General features: G+C 39.2%; 3 protein-coding genes across 6 annotated transcripts; 2 read left to right on the plus strand and 1 right to left on the minus strand.

Annotated features, from left to right (window-relative positions):
* Positions 1–1,607: 1,607 nt before the first annotated feature.
* Positions 1,608–8,339, minus strand: ora2 (olfactory receptor class A related 2). Of its 2 annotated transcripts, XM_025907003.1 has the most exons (3): positions 8,306–8,339; positions 3,812–4,006; positions 1,608–3,688 (listed from the first exon to the last, which is right to left on the minus strand). In XM_025907003.1, exon 3 carries the CDS (start codon positions 3,684–3,686, stop codon positions 2,721–2,723), a length of 966 nt encoding a protein of 321 aa, XP_025762788.1. In that variant the 5' UTR covers positions 3,687–3,688; positions 3,812–4,006; positions 8,306–8,339; the 3' UTR covers positions 1,608–2,720. The 2 variants fall into 2 exon arrangements, with proteins under 2 accessions (XP_025762788.1, XP_005458498.1); XM_005458441.4 differs by lacking the exon at positions 8,306–8,339 and having other exon boundaries at positions 3,812–4,856.
* ora1 (olfactory receptor class A related 1) lies at positions 6,878–8,341 on the plus strand. The gene is made up of 2 exons (XM_003453674.2): positions 6,878–7,006; positions 7,157–8,341. The coding sequence occupies exon 2, from the start codon at positions 7,168–7,170 to the stop codon at positions 8,107–8,109; it is 942 nt and encodes a 313-aa protein (XP_003453722.1). The 5' UTR covers positions 6,878–7,006; positions 7,157–7,167; the 3' UTR covers positions 8,110–8,341.
* A 589-nt stretch (positions 8,342–8,930) lies between these two features.
* Positions 8,931–19,271, plus strand: phtf1 (putative homeodomain transcription factor 1). 3 transcript variants are annotated; one of them, XM_005458447.4, is made up of 17 exons: positions 8,931–9,264; positions 9,401–9,564; positions 10,416–10,472; positions 10,571–10,640; positions 10,857–11,015; positions 12,149–12,329; positions 12,889–13,009; positions 13,350–13,538; positions 13,795–14,040; positions 14,246–14,374; positions 14,779–15,048; positions 15,357–15,488; positions 15,598–15,684; positions 15,951–16,106; positions 16,252–16,347; positions 16,771–16,896; positions 18,512–19,271. In XM_005458447.4, the coding sequence occupies exons 2-17, from the start codon at positions 9,535–9,537 to the stop codon at positions 18,530–18,532; spliced, it is 2,070 nt and encodes a 689-aa protein (XP_005458504.1). In that variant the 5' UTR covers positions 8,931–9,264; positions 9,401–9,534; the 3' UTR covers positions 18,533–19,271. The 3 variants fall into 3 exon arrangements, with proteins under 3 accessions (XP_005458504.1, XP_005458505.1, XP_003453750.2); XM_005458448.4 differs by having other exon boundaries at positions 9,417–9,564; XM_003453702.5 differs by having other exon boundaries at positions 9,448–9,564.
* Positions 19,272–19,308: the final 37 nt, after the last annotated feature.

The following is a 19,308-nucleotide window of genomic DNA, read 5'->3' on the forward strand; positions in this document are numbered from 1 at the left end:
TTCGAACCCAGATGAACCCCAGATGAGCACTGCACTGAATTAAAGCTACTTCCGAGAACCATGACCCCTGATTTTTTTAAAAATACCAAATGAGTTGATTTACATAAAAGTACAGTTTTCTGTGGCATTCTCCATCAGTAGCTTCACTCAAATTATCTAAACAAGACAGCTGAAAAAATGTCCTTTTGAAGGAATGGCAAAGACAACATCAGCAAGCTTGAAAAGAGCTTATTACATCTGTCATTTCTTCCAAATTTAGGTTTTTTTAAGCATAACTTTTTAAGGATATGTTTATTACTGATACTTTTTCATTAAGTAATAAGCCTCAGTTGCTATAGTCGGAGAAAGATTTTCATGGGATTACCAACTAAGATGTATTTTAATCCACAAAATAACATTTAAGGTTACAGGATTTAATAAAGAGGTTGGCAGGTTGATGGTGCTTTCAAATGAACTTCATTTATGATCATCATTAAGAAACTATTGATATTATGAGGTTGTTATACATTTGTGCTTTTTGCCACTTTTTGCACATAGTGGTTTCTATGATTAACATTTGGATGTTTGTGTAATTCATAAACGTTTCTGTGGGGGAGGGGACAGTTCTGGTTTAACATTTAGTTCCCGGGTAAAAGAAAAGGGGAAAAAAAAGAAGCTGTTTTTGGGGTGTGGACTTGCTTCAAGGCAGAAAAGGGGGAGGTTTAACCCTCTTGCTGCTTTGCCATTGGTGGACACAGGGACAAATATGCCTGTACCTGGTGCAGGTAAACAGACTGAAATCAGGCACGGCAGAAGAGGATCACCTGGCGTGACTTACTGCAACATTTAAATCCACCACCCCGGAAAACTTGACAGCTTTTTCGTTTGTGGCTTTGCACAGGTTTGTGTCATATACCTTGCCTAACTACACACAAGGAAAGAGAAGGATTAGCATTCGTAGATTTTTTTTAATTCTTTTTTGGGGGGGGTAAATATCAGTTAGTTGTGCCTTGTTGTATTTTCTAGGTGGCAAGTGCATTGCCTTGTCATACAGGTGAAATGAGACTTCAGACTGAAAAGTGTGCATAGACAGGCATTTACAGGGTTTTTTTGTAAAGTGAATAATTAAGTGTTAGGAGTAAATGCTTGAGCTGAAGGCTGTGAGATGCTGTAATAGATGGTTACAATTGTGTGGGTTTGGTCTGTACGTGTTAATCAGCACCCTGCATTCATCAAGCTGAAAAGACTGCAAAAGGATGGAAAACATCGAAAACAGGTCCTTACTTGTGCAGGGAGAGGCCTCGCCTGGCACGCCCTTCACACAACCTGTACAGAAGGAAACTTGAGCATACACTTCAATGGAACCTGTCTTTCATGTATTTGTTCTCTTTAATTAATCAACGTCTTCTTCCCTGACAGAAACAGAAAGAATGACATCACTGAAAGCGCTGAAGGGAAAAATCAGTGTCAACGTTCCCAGTGATTCGCCACCAGAGGCTTCAGCGTGCTCACTTCACTTGTGAAACCATCCATGTATTCTATCCTTCATTCCACCGGAGTCTGTGTAAAGTGCCAATCAGATTTCAGTGGTTTGAAGAGTAAGACACATGGAATTTTTCATCCTCAGAGAAGCTTAAGTCATATAATCACATTATCAAGGGTTTTAATGGTTGCAACTTTTACAATAAATGTTAACAGGGTTTTTGTTTTTTTGTTTTTTAAATAAAAGATATGGCCTTTAATGCCCTTTGAAGGCAACGTGACAGTGAAAGCAACAGTTCTGCACAAGCACTGAAAGAGGACTTGTCCTCCTCATTCATACCTGCAATGCGACAGGAGTTGAATACCGCTGCACTGATTGCACTTTAGAGTTATTGCAGGATCACAGAGTGCTGGCAGCCCCACTTTATGTCTTTTTGACTGTCACTCACAGAGGTTGCTGTGTCCTCACCCTGTCTCTCTCTCTCTCTTTACACTTACTTCTCCGAGACATAGCAATTACATAATGACTCCTAAACTCCCACATTGCCACTTTCACAGCAAGCTCCTCTGAGCTTTTGCCAAGATGTATTTTTGTGTCCCTAAAGTCTTATAACTGTACCCAAGAAGCCTAGACATACATTATAAGATGTGCATGGAACGGAGTAACTCATTGTTGATTAATGAATATCTTTTTTTTCTCCAAACAATATAGTTTTTTTCCATAAGGTTTTAAACAATTCTCTGTGGGACAATTAGCCTGGCTCATTAGCACAGGACACTTCCCAGATTACATTCAAAGCCTTAATTATAGCTAAATAGGCAGCTACATTGAGCTCATGTCAACCAAATATAATTCTTCCTCCCAATTAATATAGAGGGAATATAAACTACCAAAAGAACATAGTGCCAGATCAGCAGAGATCTGTACAGACTTGTACTCAGTAACAGGGTTGCTCTGATTGATAGTGCCATAATAAATAAGGAACTATTAGGTATTTGAATTAAAACATATCTGAAAGGTCTCTTTAAAAAAGAAAAAGGCATCATGTTGTGAATTAATAATTACCAAATTCATTACATGGGAAAAAAGACAGTACAATTCCCAAATTTTAAGCAAAATGGGGAAATTGTGGAAAATAGTGTACTCAGTATATTTCAAAGACAGAATAACCCATGCATGACCCAGAGTTTCAAAAATTCTGTCTGAGGTTAATCTCAGCTTCCCTTGCAGCCCAGTGATCAACTGATCCCAGCAGGCCTCACATGCTAGAAAGATTTTTGGTTTTCTCCACAGCAGACTTCTCATGTGCTACACACCCCAGCCTGCTGTTCACCTTCCTGTTTGATGCAATTATAACCAGAGGGCTTAGTGCTGCATATAGCGAGCCAAAGAATATACGCAGGTCAGAGATCAGTGAGGAACTCATGGTTTTCTTCACAGTGAGGGTGTACACCCAAAGCACATTATCTACCCCATAGAAGACAACATACAAGGTCACAAGTGCCACCACAGCTTTGGCAGCTCGTTGTTCAGCTCCACCATTTCCGGCACCACCGCCACCACTACTGCGGAGTCCCTTCACCTGCTGGCTGTGCTTGTAAAGGAATACCAGGATAATCAGACTTGCGAGTGTCATGAGGGCCATGGGCACAACATCCCTGCCAACCTGGACTGCCCCATTGGCATCTCTGGACAACATTGAAGGAAAGTTCACATAGCAGAATTGTACATTAATGCCATTGTCTATCGGGCTAGTTTCGTTCTTGGTACTGAAAGAAAACAGTATGGCTGCTGTCGTCATGCAGGTATTGAGAACCCAAAGGAAGAGGAACACAAAGGCCAAATAGTGGCCTAACAAGGCACGAACAGAAGCCCAGCTTGATCCTGGAGGGGCAATGCTCAAGCACTGATAGGTACTCAGCAGGAAAGTGAGCCAGATTGAGAGGGCACGTGTTGTTCTATAGATAAAGATCACTGATTTACAGCCTGTGTCTCCAAAGATGTCGGCCAGACGGAAGGAGGCCAGGGTCTCCGTCAAAGCACGTACAACCACCACCAGCAGGTTGACACACGCCAGGTGCAAGAGAATAGCATCAGCTGCTAAAAGTCGCTTCTCCTGGTACAGCAAGAGGAGGAATGCCACAATTACAGTGGCATTACCTGGAATTCCCACAATGGTCAGGGAGAGATAGAGCATCCCACGGACAAACACCTCTGATGCCATTCCTACAGGAAAATCAATAAAATCACATTATCAATATGTTATTTGTCATGCACTTCTAAATGTCAAACGGTGCCTAGCATTTAAATGGTTTCAGGAAAAAATCGTTTCGAAGGTTAAACTCCTACCTGAGAACCGTCGAAGCTAAAGAGGTCTAAAGTGGACCTTGTGCCTGTCACGCTGTGATCCTTCTCTCCTGATGTAGTCAGGGTGTTTGTGTTCTTATACTGGCAGACAGGTAAGATCTGTTTTGCATGGTCCATTGACTTCTCTTCCCTCAGCCTCCAATTACTTGAGATCAATTCAGATGACTGCTTCTGTACCTGTATTGGGTTTCAGACAGGATAACACAGTGGAAGCTGTGTTTGTCCTCTTACAAAGAGCTTACCAGTGTATGAGAGATATGACATTAATGAAAGCACAATATTTATCAGTCCAATGTTTATTGTCAAAAAAAGATTACAATCATTCCTCAATGTCACTGTTTCACTGAGTGGAGACAATTAAATCAATTTTCTAATTACTGAACCTATATGCAGATCTCCGTGTAAAACCCTCAACATTACTTCTGCATTTTTCATATCTTCAATCTTTTTTTAAAGCCACTGCAAATCAGAAACCCTCCCTGTGTTGGTTAGATGGATACCAACACCACAGTGGCCTCCAGTGGAGGAAGAGGAAACAAAGGAAAAAGTCAAAGGACATTCGACTCACTCTGCACGATAGATCACCTGCAATTTTCATTTGGAGCGTGATCCGACTTATGATTTATGACTGTGTAATTCATCCACAGCAATAAAAATTCTTAATAGAATTTAACCTAAATTGTGAGGATGCTGTAAAGACAATATGATTTAACAACAGGGAACTGCTAGGGAACATTAAGCTTAACTCCTCTAAAAACACACAAGACACGTCCTCCTTTGAAAATACTCTTTTGAAATAGTGTGGCACATTCAGGAAACCCTGATTAAATATGTATTCTGAACACTATGAATATAATGTATGTGTTGGCACTAATGTTGGTTTGATACATTTTCACCTTGAAAATTCTTGTTCTGTTTTGTTAATTGAAATACTTTTTCTCTGTCATTGAAAACCAACTGGGTAAAACTGAACATGCAAATGTACAAAATATTTAGATTTGTTTATTACAGTTTTTCATATTTCTTGTTTTCCGGGATTTACCTGCTTTTCATCTAGTCTAGTATGTTTCCCTCTATATTTATATATTCACCTTTTTAATGAGTCTGGATATATAACATTTAGTGCGGACGTTCTGTGCCTCTCTGTGTTAGTCCAGCTTTTATGAAAATAGGAATGAAATTAAAAGCCAGTCATGTTATGTTTTTGATTGAACATTACATGAAAATCAGCTATGTTTATTTATAGAAAAAAAATCAAACGTGAGTTCCCGAAGAGTTAAGAGTGAATGAGTTTTAGATGTTGAAGACAGATGAATATGTAAAATGCTGGGAGGTCAGCTGTCCCCATCTCCTTGTGAGGCTGTTAAGTCAAAATCTTCTGAAACTGCATTTTTCTTTCTATTGGAAAGATTAAAAGGTGCAGTGAGAAATACAATGAATAACCCCTCTGCCAGTTCAGAGATTTTGCCCTCATCAGCACACATAAAGGAACAAAAGAGTGTAAAGTGATATTTCTCTTGACTAAACTGAGCTGAACATCTAAGAAAATGCATTAACATAAACCGCAATGGGTTTTATCAGTTTCACATGACGATACACAAGGCACTGCAAGGGTCTGTTTGTGTCCTAGTAACATAAATTTCATCATTACAGGGTATGCATGATATTTGCATGCTGTCCAGATTGTTCCAATTGTGTGGGCTTTTCTAGAAGCCACTACACAACTGTGCACTTGAGCTGAAAGCATTTTTCACAGATATAGAATATGTATGTACAGTATGGACAATAATAAATCTCTGCTGTCTGCAGCTTCAAGGGAATATTATAATATATATCAAGAATAGTTTTTTGACACACACACACTCATATTCACCTGTTGTTCTGACAAACAACAAAATTATAATAAGAGAATAGGAGCAATGCTAAAAACAGATTACATCAGCGAGAACATATCTCCTGTCAAGAGAAAAAAAGAAATCTTTAACTCGCAATGAAGCATACTGTTGCAATCCCCTGAGAAGGACATGCTTGAACTTGCCATTTTAATTAGCTCTCAGAACATTTAAACATGTTACAAAAATACACAGGGAAGCAAATAACACATCTAGTGATTATTTATTCCAAGGCTCCCCCCCGATCCCACCTCCACCCCCAGGGGAAAGCAGGCTTCTCAAACAACACCGTTTCAGCACACAAAACTTGTGCAGCTGACCAGGTTAGAGTCCTTATAAAGACACATTTGGCATTTACAGGTTAGCTGGTTAGAAAACGGGGATACAACTTCTGTTGTCGGTGCTAAGTATTAAAACATAAATGAATAATGTCTAGTTGTCCCTGTACCCCCAATTAGTGCAGACATGCATTGTTATATGGCTAATTGTTTTGCTCCTCTGTGTCTTTAACATGCTCCCAGGACATGATGGCGAAAAGGAGCGCACGCTGAAGCGCCAGCTGTGCGTGTAAAGGCCTCTTGATGGCTCATTCAAAGCATCATCAGGCTGCTTTTGCGTAAACAGTAACCACTCACGGCTGTCTCCACATGGTCAATCAACCCTATTTTTTAAAACTCTGCAGGGAAATAGCTTTATGATATTTCAAAGTGCAGGAAAATAACACTTAGGAATTTACATAAGGAAATGATTTTCCCCGACTACAACCAACAACTAAAATCTCTTGACCTTGAAAGCAAATTTCCACATGTTCCTCGTTGAAATGACTCTTCGGCATTCTTAACATTATTTCAAAGTAACCTTATAATTTCCTAAGGGATTAATAAATTATTCTAACTCTGATTAATATGATCGTAAATTGAGACTCAGATTGAGCTAGAAAAATAATTCCCATACAAAATTCTGCCATCACTACTATTATTATGTTTTGGGGCATAGTATTTTTAAAAAGTATATATTTGCCCCATTACATTGAGAACATATTAATCATGGATCTGTTATAAGTCATGTAGTGGTCAATATAGCAAGCCAAAAAAGTGTATCAACATCCATGGGGATGCTGTCTCCTTTGTGGGTCTTGTCCTCTGAGACCATGAGTCATATTTAGTTTGTTGCACTAATATCTTGGCCAATCGTCTTTAGGGGTATCTGGGATTATATATTGCGCTTACAAAGGCCCTTCAACATTTAAAGCACTAAATACTTTATTTTTTCTCTGCAACTTCAGGTGAGCATCATTTTCACTACAGGTGACACAATTCTATTGGTGTTACCTGGTTTTATTAAAACTCATGTAGCCATCTTGAAAGATTAAGGTTATGTGCATAGTATTTATCACAGTTTTGGTTTTCTGCTTTGTTAATCACGACCGCTGCAGGCCTTGGTGGCATGGATCTGTGTGTGACCATCAAAGGGGTCTCCTTCCTCTTGCAAACAGGTATGGGCATTTTAGGAAACACTGTGGTACTTTTGGCGTACACCCATATCGTTTGCACTGGACCGAAGCTCCTTCCTGTGGACATGATCCTGTGCCACCTGGCCTTTGCCAACCTGTTGCTGCTGCTGACCCGCTGTGTCCCCCAGACAATGACGGTGTTCGGGCTGAAGGACCTATTGAATGACCCAGGCTGTAAGGTGGTGATCTATGCTTACCGCATTGGCCGGGCTTTGTCAGTCTGCATCACCTGCATGCTAAGTGTGTTTCAGGCAGTGACCATCACCCCTACTGGGCCTTACTTGTCCAGGCTGAAGCCTTCACTTCCGTCCCTAGTTCTTCCCACCTTTGCAGGGCTGTGGCTCTTCAATATGGCCATATGCATAGCAGCTCCCTTATTCTCCATGGCTCCACGAAATGGCACTGTCCCTGCCTTTACCTTAAACCTGGGCTTCTGCCATGTGGACTTCAGAGACAACTTGTCCTATGTGATTAATGGGGTGGCTGTATCTGGGAGGGATTTTGCATTTGTTGCCCTGATGGTGGGCTCCAGCTGTTACATCTTGCTGCTGCTCCACCGCCATAGCCACCAAGTGAAAGGGATTCGTCGCTCTCAGGGTGGAGGGGCAGAGACCAGAGCAGCCAAAACAGTGCTAACCCTGGTAGTTCTCTATGTGGTCTTCTTTGGGATTGATAATGTGATCTGGATCTACATGCTGACAGTGGCAAAAGTGTCACCGGTGGTGGCTGATATGAGGGTGTTTTTCTCTTCATGCTATGCCTCTCTCAGCCCATACTTTATCATTTCCTCAAACAAAAAGGTCAAAGCAAAGATCGTGTGCGCAGCTGAGCATGAGCAGCCATCAGCGGACACTCAAGATTCGAATGACAAATGACTCTGTCTCTATCTTAACAGCCTGCTGACTCACCTGCTAGACAGCAGAGTCTTTCTATCAGACCTTATTATTTTCAGGATACTCTTATTTAGCTGTTATTTAAACAGTAGAACTAGAGATTAGTGTTGTACAGCTGTATGTATTCTTAATATTTTTATCTGAATTCTAATTAAATGTAAATTACAATCGTATGTACCTGTGCCAACATTTTCTTAAGTCAAATATGCCAGAAATCCCCTCTTCCTCCTCGCCTCCTTATCCTCATCATTGGATTGATACAAAAGAAATTAAAAGTGAGTTAGAAGCATTTTTACACAGAAAAATTCTTTCAGGAATTTTCAGGGAGTCCACTCCCTAAAACTGAATACTGGGATTTACAACATGTCTTGGAAATGTATTTTTAAAAGGTTTCTTTTAGAACTTAGAAGAGTAAGAAGTTAAATTAAAATGGTAAAATAATTCAGAGGGACCTTTTTAGCGTTAAAGTACGGCTATGGTATTATATAAGGGACAAGCTTAAACGAGAGCGTAATTGATACTACCGTTCCCACAGAAGCTGCGCTGTCATTGGCCGAAATGTTATGAAAATGTTGGGTATTCTGTTTCCACGAATTAGCCTTTCAGGTAGCACTTGCCCGCTAAAGGTGCAATACGTTTCATCACTGAAATACGTATACTGACATATATGTAGCACAGTTTTTGTCCATAATTTTAGTTAATGCTTATTACTTAATGTTGACAATTGCATAAGTCTTTGAAAGGACTTTCTCTTTTGAATAACCTAAAATGTGTACCTGAGAGACAAATCTCAGGGAATACTGTGCTACAATTTAGGAAAAACAACAAACCCAGGAAAAGGGAAGCGGAAGAATGGGCTAAAAAGTGTAAAACAGCTGAAATAAACAAGTAGACATATGTGTGAGAGCAGAAGAGCTGTTAAAATGTAGTATTTTCAGAAATTATCCGCGTCGAAACTTACCGGAAGAGGTTAAGTAAGCTGTAATCGGCGCTAGTAGTTAGCTCAGTTGCACAAAAAGACGCTGCAGCGTGCAGCGACCCGAAACTGATGACAAGAAAGTGTTAACGAGCAGTTTGTTATGTTTAAAAAAGGTTTCTTCCAGTTTGTGCCAAAGCTACCGTGCTGTTTAATTTCAGGTAAAAAATAATTTCAGATAATTACTTTGGCTACTTTTGGCTAACCCTTAGCGCACCTGTGTATTCACAGGTGCTTGTTTCACACCAAAACGCGTTCATTTTATATCTGTTTTCTCTTGCGGGCCTCTCGTTTAAGTTCTGCTTTTTCCAAGCTTCAGCATTGTGTTCACCATTTCTGATTAGTGAACACATCTGGATTTCTCCCCACTCCTCCTCTCTTTACCGTGAAATGACCTGATCCGAGTTGACCGGTTCCCCTGTCTAATAACAATGGCAACAATAGCCTGGTACCAAGAAAAGGTAAGTGCAACACATCCAGTACAGTTAGTGTCATTTAGGAAATAAGAAGTTTTATTCTCACTATTTACTGTTGTAATGCTATCATAAAAATGTGTTTATCTAATAATATGTGTGGCATTTTAGGGGGTAATGTGTGACATTGTGAGAGAGAGGCATATGTGTAATTGTTGTATTAAAGTTTTCTCTTTCAAATGCAAAATGCTGCTTATCTTAAAACAACAACAACAAATCTAATTTATCAGGGATTCTTTTCATTGGAAAATATTTAACTGAGCCACGGTCAGCTTAATTTTCATAGGTAAAAAAAGAAAAGACACATTCCTTTGACAGTCTTAGAAACTCATCACTTGTTACAAACCTATACTATATACTTTACTAGTAAAGTCTAGTAATATAACGTAAGATATGTAATGAGCCTTGTTTGTGGTTGTTTACTTACTTGTTTACTACTTTGTACATTTAAAAGAAAAATCTGCTAAACCATAGACATTTACCAAATTACTGTTACTATTAATCTGATTTATTTTAAAGTGGGTGTCATTACAATTGTAACAATTTAATTCATAGTCATTCAATCTTGAATCCATATGCGCTGATTTACATCCTTACATCTCACAATTTATTAAATCATTTCCTTTACCTGTTTGTTCCCTTACTCCTTACAGAAATAGATTTAACTAAAAACAACTCTAGCTTAAGACTTTCTTTTATAATATAGTTATAGTTATATCACACAAGCTTTCCATAGATTTAACTGGACATGGTTTTGTTTGATCATTTAGTTGTTATTATCACCTCTTGTGTTTTCTTTGAAAGGTAATTATAATTAGAAGAATTATATTTTGTTATAGATCGGGGCATATGATCAACAAGTCTGGGAGAAATCTCTTGAGAAAGCCGATCTAAATGTAAGATACTCACTTTTCTCTTTAATGGAATAAGTTTTTGTGTATTTTTAGTGCATTTGACCTCTAAGTTGAGTAAGAAGCCCTTACTATTTATATAGGGTTTGGACAGCAAACCAAAGAAGACGGGTCACATCAAGCCAGACCTTATTGATGTTGATTTAGTAAGAGGTGAGTGTGAATAAGGAATATTAATCGTTTTGAAATGTGTTTGAGACATTTCTCCAGGTTTCTTGTAAATTCATGCATAAAGCAGATAAACTATGCATTGTATATATGTATGTGCAGTGCTTTATTTGCCTCTGTTTAATCTCTTCTTTACTTCAACCTTGCTCCATCACTTAAAGCAAATGTAGTTTTAACAGACCACCCCTTTCATCCCGTCAGGATCTACATTTAGCAAAGCCAAACCAGAGAGTCCATGGACAGCTCTGACTCGAAAGGGTCTGGTCAGAGTGCTGCTGTTCCCATTCTTCTTCCAGTGGTGGATCCAGGTGACCTCCAAGTCCATCTCCTCATGTATCCTCATGCTCTACATTATGCAAGGTTAGCTCACCACCACTTCTCATCTTGCAACTATAGCCTTAAAACAAGACTGACCTCAATTCAAATATCAGTGTAGACATTCAACCTAGACCAGGTTCCATGTATCAGAACAGTTTTTAATTTACTGGATAAATAACTTTGTATCTGCTTAGGTAAGTGTTTCAGTGAAGAATAGAAAACTCGTCTTTAACAGCATGAGCCTGCATTCATGTGCTGGAAGAGCTAACCAAACCGAATGACTGAATGCTTCTTTGTGTTTATTCCTTTAATCAAAATACACAGAATCAGAAAAAACGTTAATAATTGCCAAAGGGCAAATTGCTTTATGTCAATTACTGAAATATGTGTTAGTTGCAGATCTATGCAAGAATAGACTATTTTGTTATATTTTATAACTTTTTAATATATTATTTGATTTAGTTTAGTTCGTTACTGATCTTACTGTCTTGGAGCAACCGTGACCAACTGTGGGATTCAAGTATTCCGATTCTGCTTCTAATGTTGATAATAGAAACACAAGAACCTTAAGAAAGCGCTGGTTTAATGGTGTGGAGCCTTACTGTCACAGAGCAGCTGCCACATGACACATAAAAACTCTTTAGATGTGTCGTTTGGATTGTCGCCCCCTTGGCCAACAGTTCAAAATCTGGGCTGCAGAAATACAGTAACCACCGCCAAAAAAGCAGCATGCCCTCTCTCACAACCACTCACTGATTAATTCCAGTCCACCTTAACTGCCTGAAAGCAATTGGTGGAAACAGCAGGAGTACTTTCCTGTGACCGTGTCTCCAAATTGTTGCCTGCTAGCACCCAGACACATGCACTCTCCTTTCCAAATAAGGTTGATTTTTGCTGGTTTTGTTTAGGTTGTTTGATTACGTATATTTAATTGAAGAAAGTACATAGGTCTCGATATGCTCTGTTTTTGGTTCATGAAGTTAGATCTATTGCTGCAGGCTCAATTCGCCAGCTATTCAACACAGCTTACATTCATTTATATGCAACACTAAACTTGTTACCCATCACACCTGAGGAGCACAGAAGAGACCTCATTAGTAAGCATGAATTCTGTTATAATGTCTCCCCTAAGAGACTGTTTTGTTTGCTGTTGCAAAATGTTTTGCTCCCCTCAGTGGCAGCGGTGCTGCTGTACTTCGAGGTCCCTAGGGCGACTGCCAGCGAGGTGTTTGGACCCATGTGTCTGATGCTGCTGCTGGGTACCGTGCACTGCCAGATTGTGTCGACTGAGTCCAGCCGGTGGCCCTCAGGCAGTCCAGCTGCCAGCAACACCACCAGCCCCACGCGCAGAAGGAGGTAGTTTCCTCATTGTTAGGCACTGCACGCATTTAGTGGTTAGACTAACACACAAACACACTCACACTCCTTGTGGCTCATGCATAAAGTTCCATGTTAAACATGCAGATAGACCCGAAGCACTACTTCTAAATATGTACCTGTACCATGAAGTCAAGTCCCTCTGAGGTTGTCACATGAGATTTGCCTTATCATTGTTAACTTATTTAATGTTACATAACTATTATGAACAACATCTCCATATAAAAAACTGTAATATTCAATATGACTACTCATGACACTCATCATTTGTTACAATTTCTTTAATTTGCTTTTGAGAGAGTTACTGTATTAACTGAATATCTGCTTTTCTTTGTATTTCATGTACAATATGTGATGTGGCTCTCACATCCCAGGTTATGCTGTACATGTTGTTGTTGCACAACTGTTGTTGTGCATGTTAAATATAGGCTAATTATAATGTTATTATTTAATATATTAATATAAATAATAAAAATGTCAAAAGACGGTAATTACCGTCATTTACCTTTGACTTGTCTTTTGACTTTCTCTCCTTTAGGCCAAGAAAGAACAGAGGGTTGAAGAAATCCGAAGAAAAGAACAACAGTGGGGAGGCGGAGCTGCTGGGCTGCTGGCAGTTTGAAGAAAACCAGCATTTATACAGAAAAGAGGAGAGAATGGTAAAGTTTCTCATCTCTACTTAATCTTTAGAGTCAAAAAATGTCAGATGTGATGGATAGGTTATGGATGGATGTATAAGTGCGAAACTGGTCTGAAATTTCCCTTAAAAAGTATTTTTAATTGCTGTGTCTAAATGACTGAACTGTAAATATGGTCTGCTTGCTTGATATAGATTTACCATTCTGTTAATGCTTTTAGGTGTAAGTCTACCTCCTCTGGCCTTGTGCAGTTGTAAGAATTTATTCATATAAATAATACATGCATATTAGTAGTCAGTGTTTGTAAAATTCATGTGCATGCTTTTAAAATTATATATATATATGTGATTATGTTTTACAGAACAAAGGAAAGTCAGGATTTGGGGATTCTGATGAGCTCTCCAGTGAGGAAGAGGAAGGAATACAACCGCTGGAAGTAACGCGAACACCATTTCACAATGAAAGAAACCCCACTACAGCTCCTGCATCAATATCTTCTATTCGGAAAAGAAACCAAAAGTCTAACCCCGTAATTACACAGAGGCCTCAGGTAAACTTCACTGTATACCATCAAAGTTGCTTAATGGATTTTTAATGTACAGCAAGCTTCTGGGAAATTTAAGAAGCACATACATTAATAAAGCCTGATGTAGAAGATGCAAATTACAATTCTAGGCTTTGCTTCAGAGATGGCACTAAATCAGCAGTTTATTTAATAGTAATTTGTCTAGTTTTGTTTTAGAGATTTGATGTGAAGTAACTTCAGTGTCGCATACAGAACACTGCCTCTGGTTTAATTTGCTCAGGACGAGAGTGAAGCCTTCATCAAGGTGAAGCCCCGTGAGGTGGAGCGTCTCAGGCCGAGCGTGGGCTCTCGTCCTGCCTCCGACACCGATGACACTATGTGGGAGGAGCTTCTCCAAGGCCCTCCCTCCACAGGGAGCAGTGACAGTGACGATAGTGGAAGGTGCAACGCCAGCATGAGCCTCCCACAAAACGACACTCTGACCAGTGATGATGAGGATGAAAGCCTACAACAAGCAATCACTGGAGTAAATGCAAACACATCTTAAATACTACATATTATTCTGGACGTTAAGACTAAATATGTTGTTTTAGAAAATTATGAGCAGTCTCAAGTCTTGTAAGTTTTGACATGTGGTTAAGCTTCAACTTCAAAGGCCTGTTGCCGATTAGATTACACACTAAACATGCATGAATTGTGAACAGGATGTTGTCTGTGGTGTTTCGTTTCAGAGCCAGCTGTCTTGGCTGCAGGCGTGTCACCCATCCAAGGATCGTGTCAGTGCCATCATTTGGGAGCAGGGCGAGTGTAAGAAAGCAGAAATGTCAGTATTGGAGATCAGTGGGATCATCCTCACACGGGTACACGCTTTCCTCTTTATATTATTAACAGCCAGTCCAGCATAACGCACATTTGAAAACAAACAATTTCCTAATAATTACAGTTACAGTCAGATCTGTAGTGGTGCAATACCAACTTGAAATTATTTCAGATTCTACCGATAAGTGCCAGGCAAAAATTAAGAACCAAATTTTACCTCATTACAGTGCCAGAATTTGTTATTCTGACTCTTTTGAACATCTAGCTGCCAAATGTGGCAAACTGACAAACACAGATAATGGAAGAAATATTCAAAGTCTGAGGTAAATGTGTAAAATATGTTGTCAAGAGAGTCCAAGAAAGACTGTAGCTCTCATTGCATAAAAATATTCCAGCACATGTCTCTGGTCTTAAACACCTCCTGTCTTGTGTTTGCTATTACCAGGTGAAGTTAGTGGAGCAGGGAATGGGCTATCTCGTGCTTGGCGGGCTCATCACTACCACTCTGGCACTGCTGCCCTTTGCCTTCCGCTTGGCTCAGTGTCTGGACATGTCAGGCATCAGCTCCCTGCCTCCGTCAGAGCTGATAGAAATAGCAATGGGGCCGTTAAATACACAAGCTTATGCTTTTTTCTTCATCACGACAGTGCAAAGAATCTGCCTCACAGGGCTGTTCTTCTTCATGATGTGCGTGGCTGAGAGAACATACAAACAGGTGAGTGGTGATTCAATATATGCACATCACAAAGATTTACTGTCCTAGGTTCTAAAAATGTGAAAGTTTACTGATTTTTAGGTTTTGGGTTGTTTGTTTGTTTTTTTTAAGGTTGACTGGACAAAATAATTGTTTATGCTTAATGTGCTCTAAATTGTTGGAGCCATTCTGTCTCTCTGCTACCTTGTTACCATCATGTATGATTTAAATTGTTCTAACTAGAAGATGTTTTCAGTGCTGCATCCTAAATGTGATCAGTTTTAGCTCTGCTGCAGTGCGTCACAGTATTTTTTTTGTCTGCCCAACAGAGACTTTTATTTGCCAAGTTCTTCAGCCACCTAACTTCAGCTCGCAAAGCCAAGAAATCTGAGATTCCCCATTTCAGGCTGAAGAAAGTTCAGAATATAAAGATGTGGTTGTCGCTTCGATCTTTTCTCCGGGTTTGTATTTTCCTGCCTAAATACTCCCAATCTCAGTTTATTTCAACATTTTGCTCGGTGTAGACTTGTCTTTTTAACCGTGCGTCATTGATTTGTTTGTGCTTCGCAGAGACGAGGACCGCAGCGCTCCGTTGACGTCATTGTCTCCACTATTTTTCTTTTAGCACTTTCCATTTCATTCATCATTTGTGCTCAGGTCAGTCGCATGGGATGGAGCAGAATTGCTTTTTTGGAGAACATTGATTTGATAATGTTGTGCAAATACTGCGAGTCTAGCACGGAGATTAAATAGCAAGGAGAATGCCTCAAACATGCAACCATTTAATCATATTACCCTACTGAAGATAAGCCATGAAGCTAAGATGGAAAGTAGTTTATATGCTCTGTTAGGTGCAAAGAAATCCAATTTTCACAACAAAGCAGGGGTCAATAAATGTAAGCAGTGTTGCTTTCTTTTTTCAGCTTCTGCAAAGCCACAAGACATTCCTAGAGTCTCTAATGAACTGGGAGCTCATGGTGTGGTGCGCCTCCCTTGTCCTCTTTCTGTTAAGGCTCGCCACGCTGGGTTCAGAGACCAACTCCAAGTATAGTAACTCTTCTGTGCTGCTCACTGAGCAGGTAAAGCTCCCCCCCAGGCTGGAAAAGGCACAAGATTCCAGGCTATTTCTCTGGCTGATTAGTGCATTGATTTAATGTAGGTTTAAATACATTATTTGGCCTCCACTGTAACATTAACACAGTGTAAAACTGTTTTTGTTTCCAGATCAATTTGTATCTCAGGATGGAGAAAAAGCCCAATAAGAAAGAAGAACTCAGTATTGTGAATAATGTTTTGAAGCTAGCTACAAAACTAATGAAGGTAAGCCCAAATTTTCACTGAAACTAAATGCAGTTCCCAGTGAAGGTTGTTATCCAGTCCGTGTAGAAAATGCAATTATAATATTATAACTTTGCAGTATGAGTCCAGTTGGGGATTTTTCTTTCCTCACTCCCTGTCATGTCTCTGTTGGCACTCTAACATCCATCAGCTTAATCACTCTTTCTTCCTCACTACTGATCTCCTTCAGACAGCCCTAATAACTTTGTGCTGACGGATATGCTATAAATTTGATTGTATTGCAATATGTAGTTGTTATATTTCTCATGAAGGCCAAGTGGAGTCCCCTTTGTCAGTGGTTTTCCATCCTTAATAAATTCTGGCTTTGATCATTTTTAGCCTCAGGGTATGGGTGCCCATGTCATAAATCTTAGATAACATTTTCTTCCTCCTTACATCTTCCAGGAGCTCGATACTCCGTTCAGACTGCTGGGTCTCACAGTGAACCCTCTGATCTATAACATCACCAAAGTTGTCATTCTCTCTGCTGTGTCTGCCGTAGTCAGTGACCTGCTTGGCTTCAACATCAGAGTGAGTAAAGTTATAATAAAAAATGTTGAAATTTGCCTAAAAAGACAGGAAAAATAGATTTAAGATGCACTTCATTGATCACTCTGGGCTCCATGTTTTGTTTTTTTTATCTCTCGAGAAAAAAATACAACTTTATCAGTGTAACTTGATTGTTGTTGCTCATATAAGCCTCAACTACTCTAATTTGAGCCATTTAAATAGTGTCTGTGTTTAAAATGGAATATAATGACAACAACTATAAATATTTGCTATAATAAATCTCCAGAGGAGCAACTAAAAGTACAGGCTGTACATTTAGTTCCAGTACAGCTGCATGTTGCCCTCTAGCTGTTGGAGCTGTTAGTAGCCTACAGAGTTGACCTGGAAACTTTGCATTGGTTGAAGCCATCTGGCAGACAAGCTAGAAATGTGCATATTGAGATTTCAAAATATTTAGCATGTGAATGATAAGAGGAAAAACATGAACTAAAGCTGCACAGTGACAAACTCCCAGGAGTACTTAAATGAGTAGCTTAACCACATGAGAAATATATATTTATTTGGTTGCTTGGAGACAGCAGTATTAACAAATTTTTACTACACTTAATACTTATTGGATTAGTATGTAGCTAGAGCATACGATCTCCAACAACTACTGTAAATTCCTGTTTATATGTTAATTATGCAATTGAGAAACTTTATGTTAATGTGTTCTCTTTACAACTGTCTTTATGCAATGCAATTCCAAGCTAAACAAAGCTATTATCCTCACGTGTCTGGCTCTATGCTTAATGCAGAAACATGATACATACAGAGTATATACATAAATACATACAGAGTAAATAGGGCTTCTTTGAAAACAGAATAAAAGGTTTCTGGCACAATAAGAGTCTAAACAGGCCGAAGCTCTAACAACACTTGTAGTAAAGACAACTTTATTACTTGACCAACTCGTTTCGGTCTGTGGCCATCATCAGGGTCATGAAGAATTGTATACTGCATACAGCACTTTTAAGTAACATGTGTGTTAGCATGAGTCCAGTATACTTATCCACCATTCCACTTAATTTTGTGATTACGTAGAAAGAAAATGTTACAAAAATGTAAACAGCCAGTCATCTACATACAGTATATGTATCCACCAATGAGGCAGCAGCAAGGGCGGGCTCGGGTAAATATGGAGTTTCCCAAAGTATTGAACTGGTAGTTTAATAAGTTTAACCAGCATGTGAAGAGTCTAGTTCAGTTTTGCTAGCTATAGATTATAAACATTGCTGAGGTCAGGCCTGTGCCCACCAATAACAACACTGAACATCTTACACACACTTCATTTCCTGCCACTTAAATTTTTACAACTCCTTGTATACATGGCTAAATGAGTTGGTGCAAAGTGCAAGCACTCATTTGTGGGAACACATCACTCCAGTCCTGGAAGGATGACACTGGCTTCTCTTTCATTTAGATTTATTGATTGCTTTTAAAATACTACATGGTTTGGCTCCATTTTAAATCTCACAAGTCTTAACTCCTTATTTTGCATGTGCTGGCTACTGGTTCCCCAGTCCATGATTAAGCCCATTGGAGACTGTGATTTTTCTTTTTAATTTTTTTTGTTTCTTTTCTGCTTAATTTCCAGCTGTGGAAAATCAAGCCTTAAAGGTGAAAACTACAAACCACTAACAGTCAGACACTGGAGACTGCGAACATCTTCTCATCAACAAAAAGTGTGCAAACCTACTGACACTAAACTCTGTTATCTGTGCCTTCCAACTGAGCTTCATCAGTCCTTCACAAGCCTGAGATGTTATGAAAGTCTCTCACACGCCACAACGCTGGCTGCTCAGCTGACCTGGCATCACATTTTCCATCAGCGTTGCCACAAACTCAGTGCCTCACCTCTGACTTCTGAATGTTCTCTAAATGGTTAAAAATAGCAGCAAGCTGAGGTCTGAGCTCTTTCCAGGCTCCTGTGACAGATTTACACATGTTTCTTGTACATATATGTGGGCATGTGAACGATCAGATAATGTGTAAAGGTTGCTTAGTCTTATTCACTGTTATTTCTTTTAAGTATAGCAAAGGTAAGTGTGCCAGTAAATCAAAATAGATGGCCAGATGTATAATTCTTTTCTTTTTTTTCACAGGACTCTACTTTTATTTCAACTTTTTGTATTATTTAAGGGAACACTGTGATTCTGGGTTGGTTTTATTTATTTGGGGATTTTACCGATTGTTATGTTAAACCATTGTCTTTTGACCACTATCTGCATTTTATAATGAGGTCTGTAATGCTGAATAAAATAACTATGCAAAGAAGCTTGTTGTGCTTATTGTAAAAAAAAAAAAAAAAAATCTTCGCTTTATGGTGAAAAAAATAAAAGGATTTTCACCCTTCAGTCTTTGTGTAGCGCTTTTTTTTTCTTGCTCTTGCGC

Source organism: Oreochromis niloticus, linkage group LG5 (assembly GCF_001858045.2).
Source record: "Oreochromis niloticus isolate F11D_XX linkage group LG5, O_niloticus_UMD_NMBU, whole genome shotgun sequence".
Taxonomy (NCBI): domain Eukaryota; kingdom Metazoa; phylum Chordata; class Actinopteri; order Cichliformes; family Cichlidae; genus Oreochromis; species Oreochromis niloticus.